The 27,840-nt window shown below is 32.5% G+C and overlaps 1 protein-coding gene across 2 annotated transcripts in view; it reads right to left on the bottom strand.

The window, feature by feature from the left end:
- Positions 1-768: 768 nt before the first annotated feature.
- The window catches only part of LOC126754765 (cyclin G), a 31,180-nt gene continuing 4,108 nt past the window's right edge, over positions 769-27,840 (bottom strand). The window contains exons 1-6 of one of the 2 annotated variants that reach the window (XM_050466881.1): positions 27,072-27,818; positions 9,903-10,918; positions 9,562-9,801; positions 8,952-9,326; positions 8,627-8,841; positions 769-7,170 (exon numbers count right to left, since the gene is read on the bottom strand). In XM_050466881.1, the coding sequence (XP_050322838.1) occupies positions 7,095-7,170; positions 8,627-8,841; positions 8,952-9,326; positions 9,562-9,801; positions 9,903-10,898 (1,902 nt within the window). In that variant the 5' untranslated portion in view covers positions 10,899-10,918; positions 27,072-27,818 and the 3' untranslated portion in view covers positions 769-7,094. Of the gene's footprint in view, positions 7,171-8,626; positions 8,842-8,951; positions 9,327-9,561; positions 9,802-9,902; positions 10,919-27,071; positions 27,819-27,840 lie in introns of those variants that run through there. The other variant, XM_050466872.1, reaches the window with a different exon arrangement.

Below are 27,840 nucleotides of genomic sequence, written 5' to 3'. Positions count from 1 at the left end.
CACCCCAATAGCGACAAATTTATTTGTTACCGAAGCCATTAAGCCAAAAATGGGCTTCAGCTGAGAAAATGATTTTTCGATGTACGTTTTCAACAATTTTTTGTTTTTGTTTTTGTGAGAACGTCAATTTGCTTAATAATCTTGGACATTTTCCAAGCCTTGTATTAAAGTGACACTTGACATGATGAAATGACAAAACTTACTGACCAAACTGACCAAGCTGGCAAAATTCGACACAAATCGGTGAACAAATATGGCCGCCACGAGTTTTCCAAAACGTGTTGTTATTGTTGTTGTAGCGGCAGAATTCTGCCGAGTTGACGGTCCTTGGCCGCATAAAAATACGGGGCCGTTCCGATTACATAGACCCGACTGTCGTGGGAATGGTGTCAAAAACACGTCATTCCTTTTGGTAGACGCTATAAATATTGCCAAAAGCTGTAGACTATAAGTAAGAAAGGGATGATGAACGCTTTTTGCATTTTATTTTCACCATTTTATGTTGTATATATATAAATATATTTATGTACACAAATTGTATATTTAATTTTAAATTTATTGTTATTACTTAATTAAAAAATAAAACTTAATTTTAACAAAGTCTCATTTGGAATAAATTTATTATAAATACCAAAGATTTTTCTTAGTTTAAGTATATATTTCTATATATTTCATAAATCTGCTGATTTGTTTTTGTTCTCTTTGCGCTTATAAGCCGAACTGATGATTTAAAATGTAGTTTTAATACAGAATTAATTTGATTTTTAATTTTTATATTTTTTATTTTTATAATTTTCGACAATAAGTAAAACACACAAATACAAACACACCCGCCTAACAATATCGCGCTGCTAAAATAAATAAATGATCACATTTTATTCAAATTATTAAGGATATACACATTCAAAATGTGTTGTTGTTATTGTTGTTAATTTTGCGTACGTTTTGCAAATTTTCAAAATGTGTTGTTGTTAATTTTGCGTACGTTTAGCAATTGTTTTTTTATTTATTTTCCTTTATTTTATTTTATTTTTTTTATTTTATTTTATTTTTTTATTTTTATTTTATTTTATTTTATTTTTTTATTTTATTTTTTTTATTTTATTTTATTTTATTTTTTTTTTTTTATTTTTTTTATTTTATTTTTTTTTTTTATTTTATTTTATTTTATTTTATTTTATTTTTTTGAAGTTCACTTCGCTTTAATTAAAATCTTGAAATGTTTATGTATGAATTAAGCCGAATAAACAGAAAAATGCCTTAAATAACTAAAAATCACTTAAAATAACACACATTTCAAATGTGTGGCATATGAATACCTGCATTTTCAACTAACTGTAGGCCAATAAAGCGAATATTTCGCGTATTTAAAAAACTCCACTTTGCTGTATAATTTTACTAATTGTTTGGCGATTAAGGCCAGCAGTAAAGTCATTTCGATCTTATATGTATAAGCATATATGTATGTATGTATGTATGTGACTATGAAAAAAGATTTTGCTACATTTTCTCAAAGTTTAGTGGGTATGTGTTTACTTATATACCAATTAGTTACAAAAGCTATATATATTCAATTTTATATGCTTTCAAAAAAGTGCTCAGCAGCTTAATAAAATACTTCAACTACAAATTATTACACATTAATCAGATGTTCGTATTAGATTTTGCTAAAAATTGTTTAGCTTGAAATGTAATCAGCGTTGTTGGTAATTAATGGTTCGGTTGGTAGCTTATTTACGTTTTAATATCACCATTTTTAACATTAACATTGTCACTATAACGTGTATTCATGTTTTTACAACATCACAAATTCTATAAATATGTAAGTTTTGTTATTTGATACAATAATTTGTTTGTGTATTGCTAAATTATGCCTAAGTCATTGAAGTGAATTTCACTGAAAGATTTTTTTTCGTTAAGATTAGTACAATATTCCATAAAAAAAATAGTACAAAATAAGAAAGTTTAGAAAATGCTGCTTTACTGCTTTATGCGCAATTTCAGTAAAATATGAACATTAAATTGGCAAGAAATGCGAAATCGTCAAAGCAAACACATTTTAGAAGGCATGCAAGCATATTTTTTTAATATTTTTATATATACTTTTTTAATACTGTTATATAAATGTGCAGAATAACAAAAATAAGTCAGTTAATGCAACATTTCGCTTAAGAAAAAAATTTAATAACGAATTTTTACATGAAAATATGTTGGCAGTCTTGCAGGAAACTCTGATATTAAGATATTTTGTATTTGTGAGTCGAAGCCAACACCACTGAGAATTGGTATTTAGCATGTCTGTTATTTCACAAGTGGCGCAAACGCGCCTTGCAGTTTTCAGTTTTGAAGCGTGCCATATGTTACTCATACTTTTCGCATGTATTTTGCATACAATTTTTTACAGCCAATATTTAACCACAAAACAAATAAACCTACAAATTTACCGTTACGTTATGCTAATACAACATTTTGCGCTCTACAAAAAAGGTCTTAATAACATTTTGCATAACAGCATTTCTTTAAAAGTTATATGCAGTTAATGTTATGCATCAAATGTACTGTATGCATGCAGTACACCATGGCGTATGAGCAACTCAGACTGTATGCATAAATCACTTGTATTAATGCAAGCTACACTTGATATATAACTTTAACTGCGTATAACTTTTAAAAGAGTGGATTAACGGCAAAAATTGCAAGGGACTTTTTGGTAGAGCGAAAAATTTTGTACTCGAATATAATTATTTCAGTTTTTCCGGTTTACTTGCTTAGTGCAAAATTTCAATTTAGAAGGATGGTTGAGCCTCAATCACTGCGGCAGTATAGCAAGACATCATATGCGATGCAAAAATGTTGCAGTATATTTAACTGCGGAGAAAACCAGAAATGTCGCAATATTTTGATGCAATGATGCGAACATTCCTTAAATCTCATGTTTTACATATACAATGAGAAAGCAATAGGCTTTAGACACAGTTTGTATTGAAAATAAAGCGCTTGTTTGCGTTGATTGCTTTTTTTTTGCGCACAAAAACTGAAACTTCAAAGGACGTTTGTTAAAAAAAAAGAACAACTTGTGAAATAACCGACAGCCTAATGTATATACATACATATTTGTTGTGTATATGTTGTTGTATATGTTGTGTCAGGTGCAGCGCACTGTACTTACTTAGCAGGCTTGTGTAGCAATTATATGTACTCACTTTGGTGGTGCTTGCATCAGACGGACGAATAGGAAGTAACACGCGCTCTGACAAACAAACAGTACATACGCCGTCAAAGCGTCCAAAGCTCACTTACATAAATGGCAGCTTTGCTGTGAGACGATTTGCGTACCATTACTTAGTCACTTAGTCACTGCAGCAGCGCTATTTGCTGGAAGGAATTTAAAATTTTTAGCACCTTAACAGTTTGCTTTGAATGAAAATCAATTTATTTTGTTTTTTAGTTTAATTTGTTATGCGCATTTGGAAGTTTATTTCGACGAAGTCAAAAATGACTCGCGAAACTACCAACTACACACATATTTATTTTCGTTCATACACAATTTTAAATTGTTGAAAAAATTCTTGCACATTTCCAATTGTTATGTTTGCTTACAAAATGCTCTTAATGCAGGCTATTTGCAACATTTGCATATAATTACTGTATTTTACAGCCTGCTGCTATTTAAAAACAAAGAGAAATTAATTAAAAACTATGCAAAAATAGAAATAAATAAAAATAAAATCATTCGAAACATTTCAAAAATGGTATTCGGCGAAAACTTAAAATTGAATACAGTTGAAATTTGCTGTTCACTCCTTTGCTTGCACAGGAGCACGCATTACACGCATATTAAGGTCTAACTAATTATGGGTTGTATATTTGTTGTTTTGTTGCCTTAATGTAATATCTAGAACAGTTGCTGCGCCCGTACAACTAACAATTAGGTTATGTTGTTTTTTGCAATACTTTTTTAGTTTCCACTTTAGTGTATATTCTTTTGGATTGTATGCATCATAATTTCATTCAAGTAAAATATTATGATTAACATAGCTTAAATTAAAAATGTTTTTTAATACAAATAATTAAAAGTATTTAAGAAACAAGCTGAAAGCTGCTCACATTTTGTTAATTTCGCTTTTTGTTTTTGTATAACGCAAAAATGCAATGAAAGTGTTGTCTTAAAACATATTTAGTTGTTGCTTTTTGGCAAATATCAAATTTGGAAAATTTTTACTCCACACTTAATGTAAAATAAGTGTGTTGCAGCGAACATTGAGTTTCAAAACTCCAACAACAACTTGCTACAAGTTGCTAAGCACTGCTTGATTGCAGTTGTTTTGTTTGTTTGTTCATACTTAAATATTAGCAATAAAATTATTAACAAAAAAGATATTCTAAAAAATACTTTGTATACAAAAAAGTTTGTAAACAAAACAAAAATAATGAAAATTAAAAATAATAAAAAAAAAGATCACTCCAATGAATTTAATTCGAGGATAACATGTGTGTATGTCATAAGCAAGTCTGAGCATGAAATTAAAACAAAATAAATTAGGAAATCCACACAAACTGCGTGCATCTTCCTCAAAATGTTGTATGTAGCAATTAAATGTGGCTTTCACCGTTTGCCTTTTACTATGAAAACTTCAGTCTTTTTTTGACCAAGTATAACTCACTCGCCTCCTCGCTCGATTCGGTAACTGTGAGCGCACGCTCTGAGCGGCGCCACTAAAATACAATGCCTGGCATTGTGTACGCTTAACGCTGTTAGCCAAAATGTACTAACGTTAGCGTGTATTGTGGTTTGCACAATATTTTTCTATGCCGCTTAGGGAGTAGGCATAGACTGTGCCATATTGTGCTTGAGCCGAAGGGAGTGTGTATTCGGTACAACTCACTTCGGCTCGGAAAGAGTTGTTGTATTTATGCATTTCGCATATCCACATGCACATTTCAATCGAAAGTGATTTTACGAAATGCTAACCATTGCCATTGAAATGGCGAACAGTTGTAATTTTGCCAAAAAACTTAATAACATTTTTTTTATATAGTTCCGTACTTGTATTTGTGTGTTTGTCTGTTTGTTTTGCATCGCTTTAGGATGGTTTGAAGTTCGTCGTAGCTTCGAAATTATCAAAATGCTTGCTGCCAATTACATCAAAATTGTTGTTATCATTACATGAATTGTGCCAATTATGTGATGTAATAAGTTTTTTTTTACAAGAACGAGGCAGTCGAATTTTTTCACTTTCTTGACACCCTTAAGACACAATTTACGCTTTGACTTAACTGTTGCGTTTTGTTTTTTTTTTTTTTGTTTTAAACTTAACAAACAAGTGTCAAGGTGCACGTTTTCAAAATCAGCTTATATACTTAAAATTTAGCGCGTCTTAAACAAATTTAAATTTACAATTTTTTTTTTTGAGAATTTTGCGTAAATTAACGTACAGTTGTTTTTCGAAATTAATAATAAAATATTTTTGTACTTTTTAAATTTTTTGTTTTTTTTTTGTGTGTACTTCTTACTACAAATTCGGTGTTACGATAAATAGAACTAAAGAAAATTTGGAATAAAACGGTTATTTTTAATTGTATCATATCGTTTGCGTATTTAATTTTTTTTTTTTTTTTTGGTTTTGATATTTTCAATGTATACAAAGATAACATTACAGTATTTACTAATTATTGTAGTGGTGATATATATTTTTATGTTCTTTTTGTTTTTGCATTTTATATAATCTAATTGAATATGTTTTTGTCTATTTTCTTTTTTAATTTTTTTCTTTTTAATTTTAAACTTTGCATATTAGTTGTTTTGTTGTTGATTTGTTTTTTACCAGAAATAATTTAACAAAGTACTATAATTAAAGAATAATACAAACAAACGGCTTGACATGACATAATTGATATTGATTGTAGTAATGTTTCATAATTATTAATCATAAGTAAATTAGTTTTTTGTTTTGGGTTTTTTTTTATAAACTTTATGTTTCCTTTATAAATGTTTTGGAATATTTTTTGTGTGAGCGAACCCAAATGCAGTGTCCCGTTGGCATACGACACGTGCTCATCTCATCAACAGCAATTTGTCGGTATTCCAGCTGTGCGCGCATGCGCAACACTTTTAGCATGTTCCGCTAAAATACAGACACAGCTAAAATACTTAACAAATGTACAAGGTGTTAGCTTAATTGGTTCGTTTAAAACGAAATATGTTCGTAGGTTTTGCTGTGAATTCGTATTCTGCCAAGAATTTTTACTACTCACTTCTACGGTTCCTTGAAAAAATGCTTCGGAACGGCATCAATCCTTGGTATGATGGTCCGCAACATTTATTTAGTTTTTTTTTTTTTTGCTTTTTGATTTTTTTTTTTTTCATATTTATGTTTTTAAATTTTTTTGTTTGTGTTTTTTGTTGTTTTCCTTAAGTTTTGAAATAGAATTAAACATCTTCCCTATACATACGCACCGTTCTAGCTGTCTGACTGGCCGTGGTCACACATATGCGCCTTCTAACCCATATATTTTTTGTTTTTGTTTTTGTTTTTTCTCTTTAAACATTTCTACTACCGTACGTATATACATACACTAAAACAAATAAGAATTCTTTCGTAATTATGATGCATAGCAAAATATACACACATCGCAGAGTGGGGAGCCGGGTGTTATTGTTAAAAAAAATTGTTTTTTTTTAGTTTTTGTTCTTTTTAAAAAACTGTTGATTCCTCGCTTACGGATTTGACTGTTACTCCTTTTGTTGTTTACTATAAATATTTTTTTCCTTTCAAAAAGCAAAATATCTGTTGTTTCTTGTTTTTATGTGCAGGATATGTTGTTGGTGTTGTTGCTTTACTGTTTCATGTTGCTGCTCTCTCGTGCTTCTCAACTTCGTATTGCATTTCACTGTAATCTCTCAATTGCAATGCGTTCAACAACAATGCGTCTCCATATGAAACAATTTTTTTTTCTGCTTTTCGCAACTTTTTTGCGTACTCCTCTACTCAAACTATCCGAATATACCGAAAAAAATATCCTGCAGTTATTTGTTGAGTTCGTAAGCAAAAATCTGATGTTCTGTTCGCATCCTCTTATGCGTGTGTACGGTACTAACACTGTTCAAAGATCGGTATAATGGGTGATGTGGGCCAGTCCTCCTCCTCCTCGGAGCTAATGCTTTCAGTTCTGTAAAAAGTTAATGAAAAATTGTAAATTTATAAGAAAAATTTATTATAAGAAAATGTATAAAAATTTGTTTTTGCTTTTTGCCATATACGTAAACACTCATATACTAAAAAAAGAGCAAATCAATATTGCGACTTTTTTGATAAACAATTGATAAGGTTTCATTTTTAGATTATGGACATCACACTATTGTGCTTAAAGAATTTCACATGACCAATTTGGGTACAATGAACTTCAGCGACAACAACTTTCTTACGCAGTTACGAGAAGTAGCAAAGAAAAACAATTTTTAGTAAACATTATTTTCCAAAATAGATTGTAAACAAAATATACTAAAAAATAATAAAAAATAAAGTAAACGCTCTAAGTTGTTGTTAAAAGTATAAAAACATTGCTGAAGCACCTACAAACATACTCGGAAAAGCTATCTTAAAGCGTCAATACGACAGTTTCTAGAAATTTTTCTAAATACAAGCATATTGTATTTTTTTTTTTACTTTTGACTTTGTGCTTTTTTTGGCACACACTTTCTATATTTTATCTCACTGCCAGTCCAAAGCAATAAAGTACGCAAGTAAGTGTGTTTAGCAGATAATGAATTGAAAAATAGCACATCAAACAACAAACAAGCTATATGTACATAGTACATACATACATAAATATGTCGGGTAAAGCGTATGTGTCGTTTATTTAGCAGACACATGCGTGCGTACAGGCGCTACACACATACATACACAGTAAAAGTCGCAAATATTTACGTAAATATGCTCGTTTATACATATTTATATATGACTTGCTGACTATATAGATTTGCATGTTTTGTTTTTGTATTTGTAGACATAAATATGTTAGGGCTACACGCGCCAACAACACACAACACAATGAGTGCGCAATTTAGGGAAACGTAGGAAACATACATATGTATGTACTCGTATGTGTATTTTCCCCCATTATGTTTTTGACTTGTATTCCTGAAAGTGTCACTTGTTTTTATATAATCGAAACGATATGTGAGCAGAATTTAAATTGATTTTTTTCAATTGATCATGCGAAAAAGCTTTAAGCAGCACAAGCATTTTGTATTTAGAGAACTTATTTGTTCTAAAAATATAGATTCGTACATATGTACAAAAAAAGACATACTTACGTAAGTATGTACAACGAAATAATGTTATATAAATTATACTTGTAATCAATTGAGATATTTTAGCACAAAAATTACTTTGGTTAAGCATTATGTATAATTTAAGTAAAAAAAATCGCCGCCCTAAACTATTTATTAGCAACAAAACGCAAATTTGACACATTTCAGAACAAAAATTACTTCGGTTATTTGGCATTAGCAACAAAAACACTTTCAAAGATATTTTGTACATTGACATTATTTTCTTTGATCTAATTACGAATTTTTGACACAAAAGCAAAAAAAAAATGTGTAATTAGTGTCAAAACTCACCTTGAACGACAGCCTTCATCCATGACATTCACTTGGCCTTCATCGATGGTGGGTAGATCGGTTGAAAAACGATTGGTTGGACGCAATACTTTCAATGTGCGGCTGGACAATTTCCAAACCAAGCGTTGCTTGTAAGGCTGCTTGTTTTGACCGTTGTAGTGAGACAGGATCTCAGCAACAATGGAAAAGCCACAGCTGAATACGCGATCGGGAATCTGAAATATTTTTCTTAAATTAGTAAATACACATAGCACATTTATGCAGGAATTTGCTATATTTGATTTTTTTTTTAAATATTTGCAGACATAAACGCATAGTAACTCACCCGCAAATATTGCTGCAGGAAAAGTATATACTCGAATACGGGTTTTAATTCGGGCCGTTCGCGTTTATAGGACGCCTTAATATGGAAATCCAAATGTAGACACATCAGTATTAATGCCAATGTTGATGGTGCTATAACTGTAGTCTTGACATCGCATAGCAAATTCTCCAAACGATTTTCTAAGTCTTCCAACTTGATCATACGTTGATAGAATTCATAGAATTCATCGCATACCTCCTTTGCCAAATTACGGAAAAGGGCATAAAAAACGCGCAGGATGGTAACGGCAGTGACCGGGGTGGTGCCCATTTGTACACCCAATTTATTGGCGATAACACCAGCCATACGCTCTAAATCGCCAGCAGTGCAACCACACTAAACAAAATAGAATGAAAGGATGCGATTAGTTTTTAAGCTACAAAATGAAGCCACTCCTCATATTTATTCACAAATTATGCCTTGAAATGAAGAACAAATCTAACATAACCTAAAAGTTGTTCTATATCGTTTTGCTTTTTACATTAATTTTTAATTACCAATAAAACGAACTACTTTGATTTTGTATAAATAATGTAAAACTTTACGTGTTGCTTACTTTGCGCCATCTTACCTGTGAAATAGTCACTAATTCGTCCGCGGGTATTGGTTTTAGTCCTAGCTGCCTAATAGCCAAGTGAAATGAGGCAACACTCATGCAGGCCATATGCTTCGGCTTCACAGCCATGCGATCAAGGAAGCGATCCACAAGGCTCATTGCTGAGAATAGCACATCGGAGGGCAGCTCGTACCACATTTTAAGGCAACGTAAAACATACGCGGAGCCATCACGTCCACCAGCCGTCACTTCACGCTGCAAGCAAACAAAATAAAGTCATAAAATATAACATTTTTGGTTATAGGTGAAATTAGAATTATAATACAGCAGTGTGTGTTGTCTTGCTGTCAGCTTACCTTGGATTCTCTCGGCATCAGCAATACAGTATGGTATTTATCCTGCAGCACATTGTATTCGTTCAACATACGATACAGTTCTTCGGATGACAAACCGACTAATTCATTCTCCTTCTTAGGCGAATTTGGGGCATCATTGGCGCTATTGGCATCGCTGTTGCTACTGCTGCTGTTGTTGCCAGTTTTATTGGCATTATTGTTGTTCATCTTCATATTCCTATTCTCATTGTCCATTAACGAAGACTCCAATGGGTTGTTCATCATGTTAGCAGGTGTTTGTTGTTGTTGTTGTTCTAGCTCATACTTTTGATATTCCAAGCCAGCAGCACCCGGTGTCCCATACCGGCCCTCGTCAGACATCCTCCACTCATCCACATCTACATCCACAGTATGCATTGCTGCAATACCGCTACCATTCGCTACTGCTGCCGCCAACATCGTTGAGTTCATAGCTTCCGCCACTGTCTCGCCGCCCATCATGCTGTTTAACGGCAATTCCGATTGCTCGCATGCCGACTGATTATCGAAATGATGCTGATGGTAATGCAACTGATGATCCTCTTCCTCCTCTTGCAGGACATCAATATTATTGATATTCATATTGTCCATGTTTAAGGGTGAAATCTGATGATGATGATGGTGATGATTGATGTTGTTGTTGTTGATGTTAATGTTGATGTTGGCGGGTAATCCAGTTATTGGCGAAACCGACGACGACATCGATGACCGCTGCTGCATCAACTGCTGCTGCACGTCAAAGCCGTTTATATTGCCGTTCACGAAGTTATTGCACTCGCCCAAACTGAAATTGACGTTGTTGACGTTAGCGTTGGCGTTGGCGTTGGCGTTAGCGACAAATTGGCAATACAACTGCTGTTGATGTTGTTGTTGCTGTTGGTGTTGGTGGTATTGCTCTTCTTGTTGTAGAGTATTTGACAAACCACTATCAACGACGGCGTAATTGGCGGCAGCAGAGTAGCGTACAGGGACAGACATTGTGAGGGCTGGCCTAGTACCTAGTTTTATGAATTGAATTTGTTTGTTTTGTTTAAGAGATTGAAATTAACGTTACAAATGTTTTGGATTTTGTAAAATTGCAATGCTCAAAAATGCGCGTCTCTTTTTAGCCTTCGTCTCTTGGCTATTGCTTATGTCGTTGGTTGTTTTTTTGGTAATAGGCCAACAAAAAAAATTTGTTTGATTTTATTTTCAGCCACAAGTGGAGAATTTGATTTGGATTGATTTTTTAAGCTTACACTACCTTTTCTGTGGTAGGTGAATATGACGATATCAACGAGAAGCACCACAAAAGCGATTTCTCGTCTTCTCTATGAATGGGTTCTCTCAATCTATAGCTTAAAAATTTCTCTCTCTCGAATTTTCACACTTCACAGACGAAAATAATTCGCTTGCTTGCAACAATACAAATTCTCCAAAGAAAAGAACCAAAAGTAAGAAACTAAAATGCGCCACAAAAACCACTTTTCGTAAAAAAAATTAAACGAATTGGAACTTCCGCGTTCGCTCCGCTCTCTCTTTTGCTGATAGGTGGTGATAATGTGGTTTTTACCTTTGCAATTGAATGCAAAACTGCACAATTTAGTTATTCTTACCGACCGAAAATAAAATTTATTGCTTGCTACTTGTGTCGTACACACCGGTCACAGTGACAGTAGTGTAGCGGTTGCGAGCACTGAGAACAGTTACTGCGAACGATCAAAATGCTGCTGCTGCTGTACTACTCTTGCGTACAAAGGACCTTCGTACAATTCCTTTCCTCTATTTTTTAGATGGAGGAAAATAGACAATTTGCAAGCAACAAACAAACAAAACCCTCAAAGATTTTTGAAATTATCTTAAATAAAAATAGTGTCCCTTTAATAAAATATTGCCAAAGTAAATATTAAATACTTTGTACAGAATTAAAGTAGATACAAAAAAGCACGATTAGGTTTATTATGTGAGCTTCGCAGCTTTTTTACGATAATAAACACTTGCGCTTTCTTAACTTGATTTTATTTATTAATAATTTATGCGTATGTGTGTGTTGAAAACACAATTTATGTACTTGAATAGCTTCGATTCTTGTACAGAATTTTAGAAAAATATGCGTCAGAGAAGACTCGTAGTCACTAGCTTCTCTCTCTCTCTCTCTTTAAATACTTGTATATCCTTTTTATCTAGAAAACTTACGTTCTGTTTGGGAGGGAAATGATTGAAGAGAAAATAATTTAGTAACATTTCTAAAAAAATCAATGGGATTGTAACAATATAGTGCACAATATTATTAAAGCTGGAAAGAAGTATGTTTATTGTTTATATTATAGTTATATTTACATATAAATAAAAGGTGCATATTTTATTGGAAAATGTTTAAAAATTAATGTTTGATTGTATGGTTATAATATTTGATTATAATTAAAAATAAAAATGTTTTAAAATAAAATTATGAAATTCTTAAAGTAAATTATGGCAATAGTGAAGTATGAGCAGAAAATTATAATTAAAAAAAAAGAAAATTAATATTAAAAATTATATATTGTTTTAAGGTGGTAACGAAGTATGGATAGACAATTAAAATTAAAAAAAAAAATATTAAAAATTAAAAAAAAAAATTAATATTAAAAATTATATATTGTTTTAAGGTGATAATGAAGTATGTATAGACAGTTAAATTAAAAAAAAATTAAATTAATATTAAAAATTAAAAAAAAGAAAATTAATATTAAAAATTATATATTGTTTTAAGGTGATAATGAAGTATGCATAGACAGTTAAATTAAAAAAAATTAAATTAATATTAAAAATTATAAATTTCTTTTTTTGGTAATAATGAAGTATGAACAAAAAATTAATATTAAAAAAAAAATAAAAAATAATATTAAAAATTATATATTTTTTTAAAGTGATAATGAAGTATGGACAGACATTTAAAATTAAAAAAAAATTAAAACTGCATAAAATGCCTAAATAAGTTGTAAAAATTAACAACATAATTTAAAAATTTAAATAATATTAACTCTAAAGGCGATTTAGATTCATAAAGGTAAACAAACTCAAAAAATGATATGTTAAATTAGACACTTGCTAACGCCTTTGGTGTTTCAAATTCTTATTTTCTTTAACTTAATGATTTTACGAAATTCTTTTTTCTTTTTTTATTTTTATTTTCTTGTTTTTTTGTGGTGACCCTGAATATTTATTTCGCTGTTGTTCTATTTGTCAACATTTAATAAAACACCAAAAATAAACGCTAAGGTTGTCATATGTTATTTGTTTACAAACTATGCTCTACTCAAGGATATGCAAGCCATGGCAATGACATTGCCAGCTGAGGGTGTGACAAGTATGTGTGTATGTTGTACAGATATTTTCAAAAATAAAATCGTTTTTCATATGTCAGATTTTAAAATAGTATATTTCATATTTTAAAAGAGTATGCAAATATAACAGATTCCAACCCAGCAAATAGCACTGAGGCACACAGAAAAATTAGAAAAATTCAATCAACAATCAATTAAATGAAAAATAAAAAAATCAACGCAACAAACCGACGACGAAATTGGAAATATATAAAGCAGAAATAGCCACAATGCGCTGGTGACAAGGTTCAAAGTTGTAAAGAGCACCAGGCGTGGATTTATTGTACATTTACATGGTGTGCTGTTAGGCAACAGATGCCACCAGCAAAAGACGTATGTACATGTTTGTTTTCATAAAAATAAATTACACCGCAGATGCATACAAAAAACGCTATGTTTATAATTGAAAATAGTACTTTGATATGATGGTATGCACACCAGCAGCATTCAATCACACGCTATAATTTATCTAACGGATGTTGTGGCAAAGTGTAGCATAGCACAGCATCAGCGCTCGACAGGCAGCAGGCCACAGTTGATAATTGTGGCGTTGAATGAGATGTTAAGTGCTATCTGGAGCGTTTGCATACCCGCATGCACTTAGAAACTCGACATACTTAGATATATACATACTGCATGCATATAAATATGTATATCGTGTTGTGCGTACGTGCCTAACACGCTTCCCCATTGTGGCACGTAGTGTATTGAGCCGCAAATGCTGAGCAGTGATGCACTATACATATGTAGCAGCAAAATAATTTGTGGTAGCACAGCGTTAGTGAAACAGTGCGTTCATCAAACATGAAATATTTATAAGTTTTCAGCTTTTATTCCCTGTTTTTTATACCCTGTACAGGGTCTATCCTTCTATATATACTCTAACTAGTCCCTCAGTTTTTGGGATATCGATCTGAAATTTTGCACACGCCTTTTTCTCTTCAAGTAGCTGCTCATTTGCCGGAATAACCGATATCGCTCCGCTATAGCATATAGCTGTCATACAAGCTGACCAATCGAAATCAATTTCTTGTATGGAAAACTTTTTTATTAGACGAGATATCTTCATGAAATTTGGCTTTCATTATTATACAATACAACACTACAATTCCCGAACTTATTGTACACATCGGAGTACTATAGCATATAGCTGTCATACAAACTGGTCGATCGAAATCAACTTCTTGTATGGAAAACTTTTTTATTAGACGAGATATCTTCATGAAATTTGGCTTCCATTATTATGCAATGCATCACTACAATTTCCGAACATAATGTTCAGATCGGAGCACTATAGCATATAGCTGTCATACAAACTGCCCAATCGAAATCAATTTCTTGTATGGAAAACTTTTTTATTAGACGAGATATCTTCATGAAATTTGGCATGGATTTATGTTTAAGACAGCGCTACAATCTCCGAACATAATGTTCAGATCGGAGCATTATAGCATATAGCTGTCATGCAAACTGACCAATCAAATTCAACTTGTTGTATGGAAAACTTTTTTATTAGACGAGATATCTTCATGAAATTTGGCATGGATTTATGTTTAAGACAGCGCTACAATCTCCGAACATAGTGTTCAGATCGGAGCACTATAGCATATAGCTGTCATACAAACTGACCAATCAAATTCAACTTGTATGAAAAAAGGTATTATTTATGAAGATTATTATTGCTCCGATCCAACCGAAGTTAGCGTTTTTTTTTCCTGCTATCCAAACTTGTTGTATAAGCAATATAAGCGTTTGTATACAAAAAAAAAACACAACAAACTGCGTAAGAAGACCAATTGTGTAAATACTAGGAGAAAATATAAATCATGAAATGCAAATGAAGGCACGTACAATTGCAATTGTATGGACGTAGTTGCTTGTAGCTATATATAATTACATATGTATATGTATGTATATAGTAAACATGTACATATATGCGTATAAACGTCAGCGAAGTGAGATTTCTCAATACCTCATATTCAATTAAATATAAGCATAACAGAAATTGATTGAATCATAAAATTTGTAATTTATGCGTGGTTTACACTTGCAGACAAACAAATAAAGTGGATGGTCTATGTTAAAAGCGGCTAGTAAAAGCCAATCATAAATACTATATGTATGAAATAGTATAGGAAATGAATCAGAGTCAATTGAAGGAATATTTATAATAAGATATAAATAGTTTTAAAGAAGCCGCAAATATTCGTGGACGACTTTTTGCTATGGTATTGATGAGCAAGAATGTAGATATGGTCACCTTAAAAACCAGTTGTTTTACAAAACTTACATTTGACTGTAAATGACATTGACTACTCCAATCTACATATGCATATAAGTAGGTATATTAAAACCTATATTTAAATTTTGTATTAAATTAACAATGAAATATAAAATTCAGAATTCATAGCAAAGCTTTTCACAATACTAATAAAATAATAAATTCATATCAAAGCGATGCGGAAACTGGTTACTTTATATTAGCCAGTTGTTGTTGTTGTTGCGACAGAATTCTGCCAAGTTGACACCCCTTGACCGGATAAAAAATCCGGGTCCGTTCCGGTTACGTAGACCCGACTGTCGTCTATTAGCCAGTGGAAAGGTATGCTTCGAGTCGCAAAGAGCTTACTACATGAACGTGTGGAAGTTTGCACTTAAATTCGCCTTAGGGACAAAAGCACGAGTTTTGAATAAATAAAATATGCGAGTGTTATTTAAATAATTATGGCCGCCCTGAACGTTCACAAAGCGCTTATCAACAAATTAAAATCGATTTAAATATTTTTAACGGCATTTCAAAAATAATTTTCGCAAAACGCAATAAGTAAATAATTTTTTTAAAAGCCTTGACAGCAATTAAAATTGATACAGTCAAAACAGGCTAAAAATGGAGTGTGCACAGGTGTTTTTGAAGCCAAAAAATGTATGTACGTACATACATACATACATATGTACGTAAGTAATTATAAACAAATGCACAACATTTAAAATCCCAACATGTTCTCGTTAAACACACATCAAATTTATTTAAGTAAAATTAGCAAATGACCAAGAAAAACAAAAACGAGACCGACCGACCTTTGCTTATGACCAACGCGAGTGCAACAACCAGCACACCGAGTACAGTGACTTTGAAAGCAAAGGTTAAACAGCAATGCTAGAAGGGCGGCCTGCATTTAAATGCCATTCAAATCGGTTAACACCACTACCGGCACATTTAAATTATAATTTGTAATTGGCTAAGCGCATAATAACTGATCAGGCCATTTTAATAGAGTTTCCGACACACTACAAAAAACATTATGTATCAGCTGACTGCAACAAGCAGCACGTCACGTAGTAATTCAATTGAAATAAATATTGAATCACGGTTGTGTTTTCCAATTATGCTGTCCAATCACCGCCACAATATTTTGAGCTTCCGCCATAATTAGGCACAAACAAAAATAGCTATGATTAAAAGAATCTTAATTGAGCGAGAAGAAGTCGTAAGCAAATACAACTCACGAATAAACAACCTGACCTTCAAGGTCGCATGACGCAGTTATGACAGCAAAACAAATTTAAATGCGAAAGAAATAATAAAAACTAAAAAAAAAAACTAAAAAAAAACTAAAAAAAATAGCTAAAAAAAATAGTTAAAAAACGTTAATTTCGATTGCACCGAAGCTATAATACATTTCAGGAACATACTAAGTTGAAATACCCTGAAAAACTTGTTCGGAGTTTGTAGAGTTGCTTTGGTTATAATAATACTTTCGAATTTCGTGAAAATAACTTACCAAGTAACAAGTTTTCCACAAAAAAATCAAACAGCTTGTATGACAAATATATCTTAAAGTGGTCCAATAAGATTAATTTTTTTAGAAAGCTGTATTCTAATTTCAATGTCATTTGTAAACTATCAACTTACTGTAATAGGTTCCAAGATTTTTGATACTTGTCAAATAATATTTCAGCATGCTAGCTCACTAACGCGAATACATATACTAAGCATATAAAGGGCAAGGTTTCGGACCCAAAACCTAAAATTTGTTTTAAAAAAGATAACCTCTAAATAAAAGTACTCGTGCACATACGTATGCTCGAGTTATTCGACGTCTTAACTTAATGGAAAATTACTGGCCCAAGCATAACGTGGAAGAAATATAAAGAGAAAACGAAAATTCAGGGCGATAACTTGCAAACTTTAACTCAGCTAGTAAAGCTGAAGAAACGAGCAAAATGGATTTGCAAAAACTGAGTAAACCGGTCGAGAGAAATTAGTGTACGCCCAAGCATAACGAAGAAACGAAGAAGAAATATAAAGAGAAAACGAAAACTCAGGGCGATAACTTGCAAACTTTAATTCAGCTCACAAAGCAGAAGGTGAGTAAACCTGTCGAGACAGCTATAAGCATTCTAAAAATATACTCGTGTACATATGCTCGAGTTATTCGACACCTAATGGAAAATTACTGCCACAACGAAGAAGAAATACAGAGAGTGAACGAAAATTCAGGGCGATAACTTGCAAACTGTAATTCAGCTGGTAAAGCAGAAGAACCGAGCACAATGAATTTGCAAAAATTGAGTAAACCGGTCGAGAGATATAAGTATACTTGCAGAGAATGACAGAAAAGCAATGCATAAAAGTAAAAAAGACTAAAATTTTGTCTCAAAACTACACTCTTCCGCTACCTTTATGTTTGGGATGCCGTTACTCCAAACAAAAAACAAAGGTACGAAGAAAATATTGCATATAATGAAGCGCGAAATGAATTTCTATAACAAAGATCATACAACAAATATGCGCGTACATACATATATTTATATATACAAACTGTTAATTTGGCGCAAAAACGACGACAAGATAACGCCAATATTTAGCTATTCCTCAAACAGACAAATAAGCCAATATTTTTTTTTAGCTTTGTCTAACGGCCAACTTTTTTCTATTTATAGCATGACGTGATGTGTGAATTTCTACAAGCGCTAAAAGCAGCTCCAAAAATTTGGAGAACAGTGCGAAAGGCAGCAATATTTTATAGATTTACGTAAAGCTTACAAAGCTGCTTAGGAAGGCTTTCCAAAAAATATGAAGAAAACAAGCTCACGTCGAGTTTTTTCACGGTCTATACAAATGCTAACTCAACGAACCAAAAATCGAATAAGAAATTTTATGATTTTCTTTTTTTGCGGACAATACGAAATACAGTAGAAGAAATTATAAAATAAAAGCTCTGTGTTACTTACAATTGACTAAAATCTAGCTAACTCTAGCCAACAACAACAACAATTGCACAAGTGTTTATTGACGAAAGCGAAAACAGACACTGACTGACACTGTGTTTTCGTCATATTTTCATGGCAGAGCGGGAATTATTGTATATTATTGACAATTTCAATTGCCTCTTTAGCACACGATGTGTGTAGGATGGCCATATTCGGAAGTCGAGGTTATGTATGACCGAAACTAACAAATGTTGAGTCGCACGCGCGCTCTTTTCCGTGGTTAAATAAGGCAAGAAAATAAAAGCAAATGCATAAACAGCAAAGTCAATTGCATATTCGATACAAAAAAGAGAAATTTTTTGTTTAATATAGGAAAAGTCGCTGTCCTACTACAAAACGTAGCACTGATCTAAGCCTAAAGAATAGTAGCAATACAAAATTAAGCTTTAAATTATAAAATAATTATATATTAATAATTGTTTACCGTTCGTATTCCGCACTTATGCGTACAAATTGCAAGTCATGCTAATGGCAACGATCAGTGGATGAAGAAAAACAACAATTGATACTCTTGCTCGTTTCGCCTTTTTACATTTTGGTGTTCGTGACTTTGACTTTAAACCAGTGTACGCGCTTTGCTGTTACCGTTTTTTTTTTGGCAGCTTTCTAGTATTTTCGCTAACAATAAAAGCATTTTTTTGTTTTTGGTTTTGTGGTTTACGAATGTTTTAACATTTTTCTGCGTTTGAAGGTCAATACACACAGGTTGAAAAGGAATGAGTTTTGTATTCAAAAAATGAAACGTTATTTTAAGCAATTTTATTTAGAAACTGAGAATTTTTAAATATTTTCAGGGGCTCTACATTTCATTTTAAAATTATATTAACAAAAATAAAAACATTAAGCAAAGCGTCTCAACGCCTGCGTCAGCGAGAAGTTCAACAAACGATATCCATACAAACATACATATGAGCAAAAAATTTTGACACCAGATAAGCAGCCAATAAATTAATTTGTCAGACGCAAGCCGTTCACAGCTCCCCAAGTGTATAAATATTTGTGAAAAGCAGCACAATAAAAAAAAGAAATTCGTTAACAAAATCAACCCCTCATTAAGGGTAGTAATTTCCAGAGGCAAACGATACAATGTGTAAAAAAAACGCTTTTCTGTTTCAAAATACATAAAGTATTTGAGGATATATGGCTGCTATGTTTATCATCGTGCTGAGCTCGCCAAGCGATAATGTGTCAGCGCAGACAACCGCAACACCACAGTTGTTCTTTGTTCAAAGTAGACGTTGTTACCTGAGTTGATTGGCGGATTAGGTTGAAATACATAGTCTGACCGACACTTGAAGGCAGTAGAACTTTCGTCAGTTATTTTAATTATTATAGACACTACTCTAAAATCAAATGAGCAGTAGGGCCACTGTAGAATGCAACCCTGAAAAATCGATCCAATGTTATATGCAATAACAAAACAAGAAAAAATGTTAACTTAAATGGCAACGAAGCTGTAATACCCTTCACCAATAAAAAGTTTTCATACAAAATTAGATTTTAAACGAGCAGTTTGTATGACAGCTCTACTTAAAACTGGCCCGAACTGAACAGTTGGTTCGGAGTTTATAGCGTTGCTTTGGACAATAATCTGTGCCAAATTTCATGCAGATAACTCGTCAAATAAAACAGTTTCCCATACAAGTACTTGATTTTGAACAATCACTTTGTAGTGCAGCTACTATATGCTATAGTGGTCCAATATTGTCGGTTCTCACAAATGAGTAGCTGCTTGAGAAGGCAATAATGTGTGGGAAATTTCAGATCGATAATAATCGATAACATCCCTGTTTAGGGTATAAAAAAGTACGTTAATAGCAGCGAAACTTACATAATTTAATCTTTGCACTGCCAGACTGTCTAGTCGAGTCGCATATTGAATGTTTTGCTTGTCCGACAGATGCTTTCACTACAAATTAATAAGTTGTGTTAGCACGTCAATGCTTCGTGTACTTGATAAACTTAGTTCTTTTTTGCTTGTTTGTTATTTAACAAGCGCTTGTTAAATAAACAGCACAATATAATATGATAGCGATAAAGGTGATACGTAGTTGTAATCATAAAAGCTATAAGTATGAAAAATTGTTGTTGCGAGAGAGTAAAACAACTAATAAACTCAAAGAAAAGCAGTTTGTTTGACGTCACAAACTAAAAAACAACAATAAAGGCGGGTGCGTATTAACAATAAAAATATGTTTCTGCCAAAAAATCACTCAATATGGGCGGACATTTAAACGCCTACCACCGTGATTCATAATTTCACATACATAAATGTTGGGTATTTTAAATACATACGTAAGTTTCTGACTGGAATTTTTCCATGAACACTTTTTGCGGTATAAATCTCTGACACATATTGCTTTTCATGAACTTCCATAAGTCGAAGTTCTCTATAACTCGAACTCTTGAATTTGCAATAGAAGTCAAATTTAATACAAATTTCCTGCCATAACTCGAAGTCTCTCTAAATCGAAGTATTTTTGTGAATTATGGTGATTCGAGTTAAGAAAGTTCAACTGTACTTAGAATTATGCATTGAGAAAACTCAAGTCATTGCATAAAGAATTCGATTCAAAATGAAAACGAATATATTCATTTGAAATTCCAATGCCCTAATTTCGAAACTCACACAATGTTAAGACAACCATATGTTTTTAATCAACACACAATGCCAAATTCGTTTCGAAACAAACATATTAATTATGCAACCTTCTAGTATATAAATATATGATTTAAATTGTATATTCAGCCATTTAGTTAGCGCAAATTAAAACGGTCATGAATTACACACTAAACAATCAGCTGGACTCAAAGCCAAACAAATAAAGAGCGTAATTGTACCCGACTTTATTTGCTCGTACATACATATGTATTTATAAAAGAAACGGTCTCACTAGTTGTGCATAATTAAAAATAAACTGCATATTTGCCAGGCAGGGATTTTGCACTGTGCGAACGCTTACAATTCCGCTTACAAGAGCATACACTGCCGCTAACCATAGGTACTTAACGCGTAGAAGCACCTTCAGTCAGTCGTCTGGGCTAAAAATACGCTCATATAGTATATGGTACTTGTGTGTGTACGTTTGTTAGCCTTCTGCGACCGACCGTATGGAATTAACAATTAAATTAATTAAATTATCGCGCATGTGCACCTAACACTTCATTGAGTAAGCAATAGCCAGGAACGGAATTGAGGGAGGCAAGTGTAAATAATGTTGAACGACTTTGCCTATTTTGTTAGACAAACAAAAACTCTAGTACACGTGATGCAACAATTGGAAAAATCGCAAGATAATAAAATTATATTTACACAAATGTAAGCAAGAAATATTTTAATGAAATTTCATTTACAGCATATTTATTTTTAATTTTGCGCTCGCCAAATAAACCAATGTACTTCTTGACCAGTAACATATCAGCTAGGCATAAGTTTGAGTACATTTTATCAACTTATTTTTTTATTTTATTGCAATCACTTCAATTAGCTAGGCAAATATTTACACAGTTTATTGCTAAATTTTACTATACCAATCTAACAGTTATACTATATAACGTTTAACGCAGAACATTTTGAAGACGAGTGCATAAAATAAATTCGACTGCAGTTAGCATACGCAAAGTCAAAGCTTCAAGGTCAAATTAACGAATTACGCAAAATGAAATGATAGATAAAGCAAAGATACTTATATCAGTGTTGACAAAGCGGATATAATTGAAGTCAGCGCTGCATTTGGTAAACAACTGAAACGACTTGTCATCATTACCGAACGCAATAAATATTGACAAATAATTGCGGAGTGGTTTGCGAACACAAGTGATTGCCGAATATAATGGTACTTTTTCTAGATTTATAAATCAGCTGATCAGATGTCATAACTGCCGATGTGTTATCACCAGTGATTGCCGTATATATGTAAGTACTTGTGATGGCACTTTTTATAGATTTACAAATCGGCTGATCAGGTATCAAAATTTCGGTAAAAAAATATTAAGGAAACTAAAAAAGGAAAAGGGAGTCTCTGAAAAAATGCTACAAAACTACATTGCACAACTTTTTTCGTTGTTGCATAAGCAGTTAACTCGGTAGACGCTGCTGTGAGTCAGTGATTTTTAATTAAAAAATTTACCACCAACAGCACGGGCACTGCGCTTGGCAGGATTCCATCAAAAGGGTGCAACCTACACGAATAAAAAGGTAGACGCGTGTCAAAAGAGGGTTGACACTTACATACGATTGAATGTCGAATAAGTACATTGGTGCACACGTCAGCGACAAAACCGTCCGACGGCTTTTGTTAAACAGTTTTTGTTTAACGGCTTTAATTATCTCTATATTTAATGCAAAGGTGTGTTAAATAAAACAAGTTATGGGTAGAAAAATCATTAAAATAGCCAGAGCTTCAACTAGGGGTTGAAACTGCATACAATATAAGCTACGACGTAAAAGTAGCAAAACCGAAATCAATACAAAAAAAATACCAAAAACAAATTTCAAGCTGACAGTGTCATTGCTAAGCCTTATATAGATTTTATTTTTAGACTTTCAACATGCATATTGTGTCGATATTTATGCGCACGAATGGGTCAATGAATGCACAATGTGATCGATTTTTCTAAAGGTACCATATAATAATTTATTCTAACTCCTTTGTGTGGCATATGCCAGTAGATATACTTGACAACAGCAGGCGTCGTAGCGTTGCTTTCCACTCGACTTGCCAGGCGACTGTGGTGTCGTATACCGTTTGGCAAAAATATTAAAAAAAAAATAGCAGTGAGCAACATCAAAAGCGCTTCGAGTGACAACTGCTGCTGCTGCACACTCCACTTGACTTATGCAAAATGACGGCTGTGTGAAATATGAATTGTCGCAGAAACATGTCGAATCGTATGACCCTGCCAGCTGCAGGCAATTTCACAAAATCAGTTGCTTGCAACTACACACGCTTGCAAGCAAAAATGCGATGTAGCTAGCAACATTTATAAATGTTGGATTTCTTTTTCAAGTACATTATGTACATATGTATGTATGTATGTATATAAATATTACACACATAAAGCAGCAGCAGGAATGTTGTAGGTAAGCAATGTCCGAACTGATGAAATATGAAGTTAAAGTTATTTTGCAGTTAAATACGTAAATTTTCAGTAACGCGCATAGCGACTCAACCGGGATCGGCAGTCCATTATACGAAAATTTCACTTATTTGTGCAAACAAACACAACAGTACAAATTTATTAGTGGCAACTGCTGTACACTGCTGGCCATTGTTTGACGCTGTGTCGCCACCAATATTGCTATTTACACAATAATGTGTTAAAATTACATAACTATTTCAAACACTTGAAAATCTCTACATAGCAATAGTGATGAGACACTTGTGAGCAGCGGCATTGCATTTCGCCATAAACAGCAGTGGAGTGATCAACCAAAAAATGTCTGTGGTAACTATTTGTGACTTAGAAAATGGAAAATATTTAATTACCACAAAAATGTTCGCGACTGAAGCAAGTTATAAATAAGTAATGGCGACGCCTGGTTTTATGTCTGTTGCCAAGGCTGATTTATTTACTTATGCAGCGCGTAATTGGCTTCCTTTCTTCGGCACTGCAGGTGCAGGGCTAAAAGTTAAAAGCAATTGCAGCGCAACTGCTAGCCTGTTTGAGTAAACAAATACGTTGCTATATTTGTATATATTCCTGTATGTTTACAAATAATTTAAAGGATGTAGACTATGTTCAACTCAAGTTGCAACCAAGGCATTATTTTGTGTAGCGTTTATTTGTTTATACACATGAAGCATGTGCGCGCAACATGTTTATAAACAATAAACAAAATTTATTTGTGAATAATGAAAGTTAGACGACTTTTAGCTCGTAAGAGCTGAGTTGAAATATAAATAATGTTGGTATAGAGATGGTATATGCACATACATATATAATGCATGTAGATGGAATAATACTTTCTTTTATTTCAAATTTATTTACAGATTAATTTTTGTGCATTTTTATTGTGCATTCAAATTTATCTTATACGCTTTAGATATAACTTTATATGCATTTTTATTAGGCCTCAAAATGTATCTTATACGTTTAGCCGTCGCTGCTATGGCTTCGTATAACCTTCAAGATTCAGAATGAAAAACGCAAAGGCAATAAAATGGCTTTATCGTCGTCTTGCGAAATATTTAGCGTACACAAATTTATTTTGTTATGACACTTGGCAAATGCAAATGCAGCAAATTGGTAAACAAACAAAAATGCATAACAAAATATGAAATAACATTAATACACATGAAGAGTAGAGCAAAACAGAAATCTAAAAGGTGAAAAATGAATTATAAAGGCTAATAAAAATTATAACAAAAATGGTGCATATACATACATACAAATGTATAATATATGAATAACATAAATATAAAGTAAATTACGGTATTAAAGACATAAACTTCAGTATTTACGGCAGGTAAACAAACATCTATTATCAAGTTAAAAAAAAAAAATATTTCGAAATAACCTTCGAAATTGTAGTATTAATCGAAATACACACGAGACATAGCAGCACTTTATAAAGCGACGCGTGCACAAACTCGTGACCAAGTTTGTTAACATATTTAAGTATTATTCGGTTATCACAACCGAAGTTTTCAATCGCGTGTAATATGGGTCAAACTTATGGCATATTACAACGTTACAGCAGTGGGTATTACTCACATATTTGCTTAACAAACATACATAAGTATGTATGTAAGTAAGTACATAGTAGGTCTGGCGAAAAGTCGCTTATCAAAAATATAAATTACGCATATAAAATCATAAAAAACCAACCTAACCACACTTTTTTCGCCCAACTCGAGTAAAGAGCTTAAAGCTAAATCTAACAAAATGAAAAGTTCTGTGAACAAACTTAAGGGTGTGTAGGTACATGTTTATGTGCTTGTAGATATGTAGAAATAACAGCTATGTATGTATGTACGTAGGTGTACTGCATATACAAACGTCTGTGTTTAGAGATTGGCTGACGCAATTCTAATACAATACGAATTTTGAATACGCTTTTTTTAAACTTTTGTATATTTTAGATTTTATGCTTTGACTGTGAATGTGAATGTGTATGCTTAAGTAGCGCACGCGAATATACCTACTATAATGAAATAAATATAAACAAAGACAACGAAAACAAAATTTCTATATAACATTAAAAAAATTACAGTTTATAGATGGGGTGCTATACATGATGAAAACAGCAACGGGTGGAAGCGGAAGGCAACTGAAACAGCTGGTAAGAAACTATTTGAAAAGTAAATTAAACAAAGAAATACAGAGCGCGAACAAAATGGTAAACGGACTGTATATTGGGGCTGTTGTTGGTGCGGAACATAATGAGATTAACAGCAGTTGCGCTTTGCACTGGTAGTAGTGCCTTTTCGTGAAACAAGTGGAAGTGAATTTTGAAAAAGAATGAGCAAATTGTCATTATTTATTAACCTGCAAGAAATGTAAAAAAAACGGCGTACAAAAAGGAATTTGTATTTTACGAAATTCTGAAAATATTTTTGCTTTTGACGACAATTTAAAGTTATTCAACAAAATGGTACGGTTTCTACCCGCAAATTTGCAAAATTTTCGAAACATACGAAAGTCACCTTGAATAAAATTTGCTTGCACAAAGTCAAAGCTTGTAGATGTCAGTACGTTGCTCGAAATTCAACTGCCAATTATATAAAAAAAAAACATTTAAGAAAGCTTCAAGCAAATAACAATTTTGGAAAACAAAAATTCAAAATTCATCTACAGTCTGAGAACCTAAAGTAAACTGTAGCTATGCCAGCGATACTTGTGGGCCATGGCAATATAGGAATTATTTAGCAAGAAAGCAGGCCACAGATGTTTTGACTTGACGAAAAATTGCAAACTTTTATAAGCTATGAAATAATTTCTATTTGCTGCCACTAAACAAATACATATTTAACTGCTTTGCGTTTTATGTGTTGTGTTATTGAAGCTCAGCTGTGAACGCGCTGGCAGCTGGAACAAATACAATACCAATGCATGAATACAACTACAGTATGAGTGCGCGCGTCGCACCACCACCGCACCTCACCCACAAATACCAGCATACAAAACTGTATTCTGTGGAAACTTTTGCTGGAGAGCTTCTTCATTTTCTATTTTATTCATTTAATTGAAATTTTTTCGAAGATTTTTTATTAAGTCTAGAGTTAACGATTTTTTTATAGCAAATTGAGACAAATTTCAGCGGAGCGAGTAAAATAGATATGCATGTGTAGAACACACAGATACACAAATAGTCGCAAATAGATATGCCGTTAAAAGTTACAATTTGCTATGCAAATTTTTCAAAATGTAGAGAAGTTTCTTGAAAAAATTCGGCAGAAATACAGCTACAGAAATAAGACTAGCGGATATGGAGACAACAAGATTTTTGAGCTTTGCACTTCTAACAAAATCGTATGTATGTATATAGTAATATTAGTAAATAAAGTGTTGTTCACTTAAGTATGCTTACATTTTGACAGCCATTTTGGTTTATGTTGCGCAGGAATGTTGTATCAGTTTAAGCTTTTATTTAAATGTGTAGAAAAAATTTCGCTATTGCACTAAAAAAAACTTGTTGGTACTTATTGTAACGTTGTTTATGTTACTTAACATTTAATTTACGTTTATTATTAGTCTAAGAGCTCTCTGTGTTTTTTTGTTATTTTCTACCACTAATTTGTACTTTTACAAAGTTATCACAAAAATTTCAACTTTCGCAAAAAATACGAGTGACGAAATGCAATTGTTTTTAAAAAATATTTTCTTGGTGTTTTACGTTTGCGGAATTTAATTTTCCTTCACCGTCCAGTTCTTTCAATATGGTTGGTGAAACAAAGAATTTTTGATTTTCTTGCTTCACGAAGACATTTTGGTTGTGTTTTTATTACTGTCGTCTTGCAACAACTTATTTTCTTACACAATAAAGTTTTTTTTGGAGTTATCGATTTTTCATCATAACTTGCTCATATTGCAAATGTATGTTCAAATTTACAATGCCATTTTCATTGTATACGAAGCGTTAACTTGTATGTTGCTTAATACGTCTTTAAAACATTTTAATGTTTAAAATCATTATATTTTATTTTAGTTATTTTATTTTGCTAAATGCTTAGACACTTTGCTGCAGTTTGATTTCACGTTACACATATACATAAACTACATGCAGATTACAAAAAAATAAACTGTTGGTACTTTATTCAATTGTTGCCAAACATAAACTAAAACAGCTTGAGCCAGAG

Source organism: Bactrocera neohumeralis, chromosome 2 (assembly GCF_024586455.1).
Source record: "Bactrocera neohumeralis isolate Rockhampton chromosome 2, APGP_CSIRO_Bneo_wtdbg2-racon-allhic-juicebox.fasta_v2, whole genome shotgun sequence".
In the NCBI taxonomy this organism is placed as follows: Eukaryota; Metazoa; Arthropoda; class Insecta; order Diptera; family Tephritidae; genus Bactrocera; species Bactrocera neohumeralis.
Note: the sequence above shows the minus strand (reverse complement) of the source record. Positions and strands in the feature narration are given on the sequence as shown.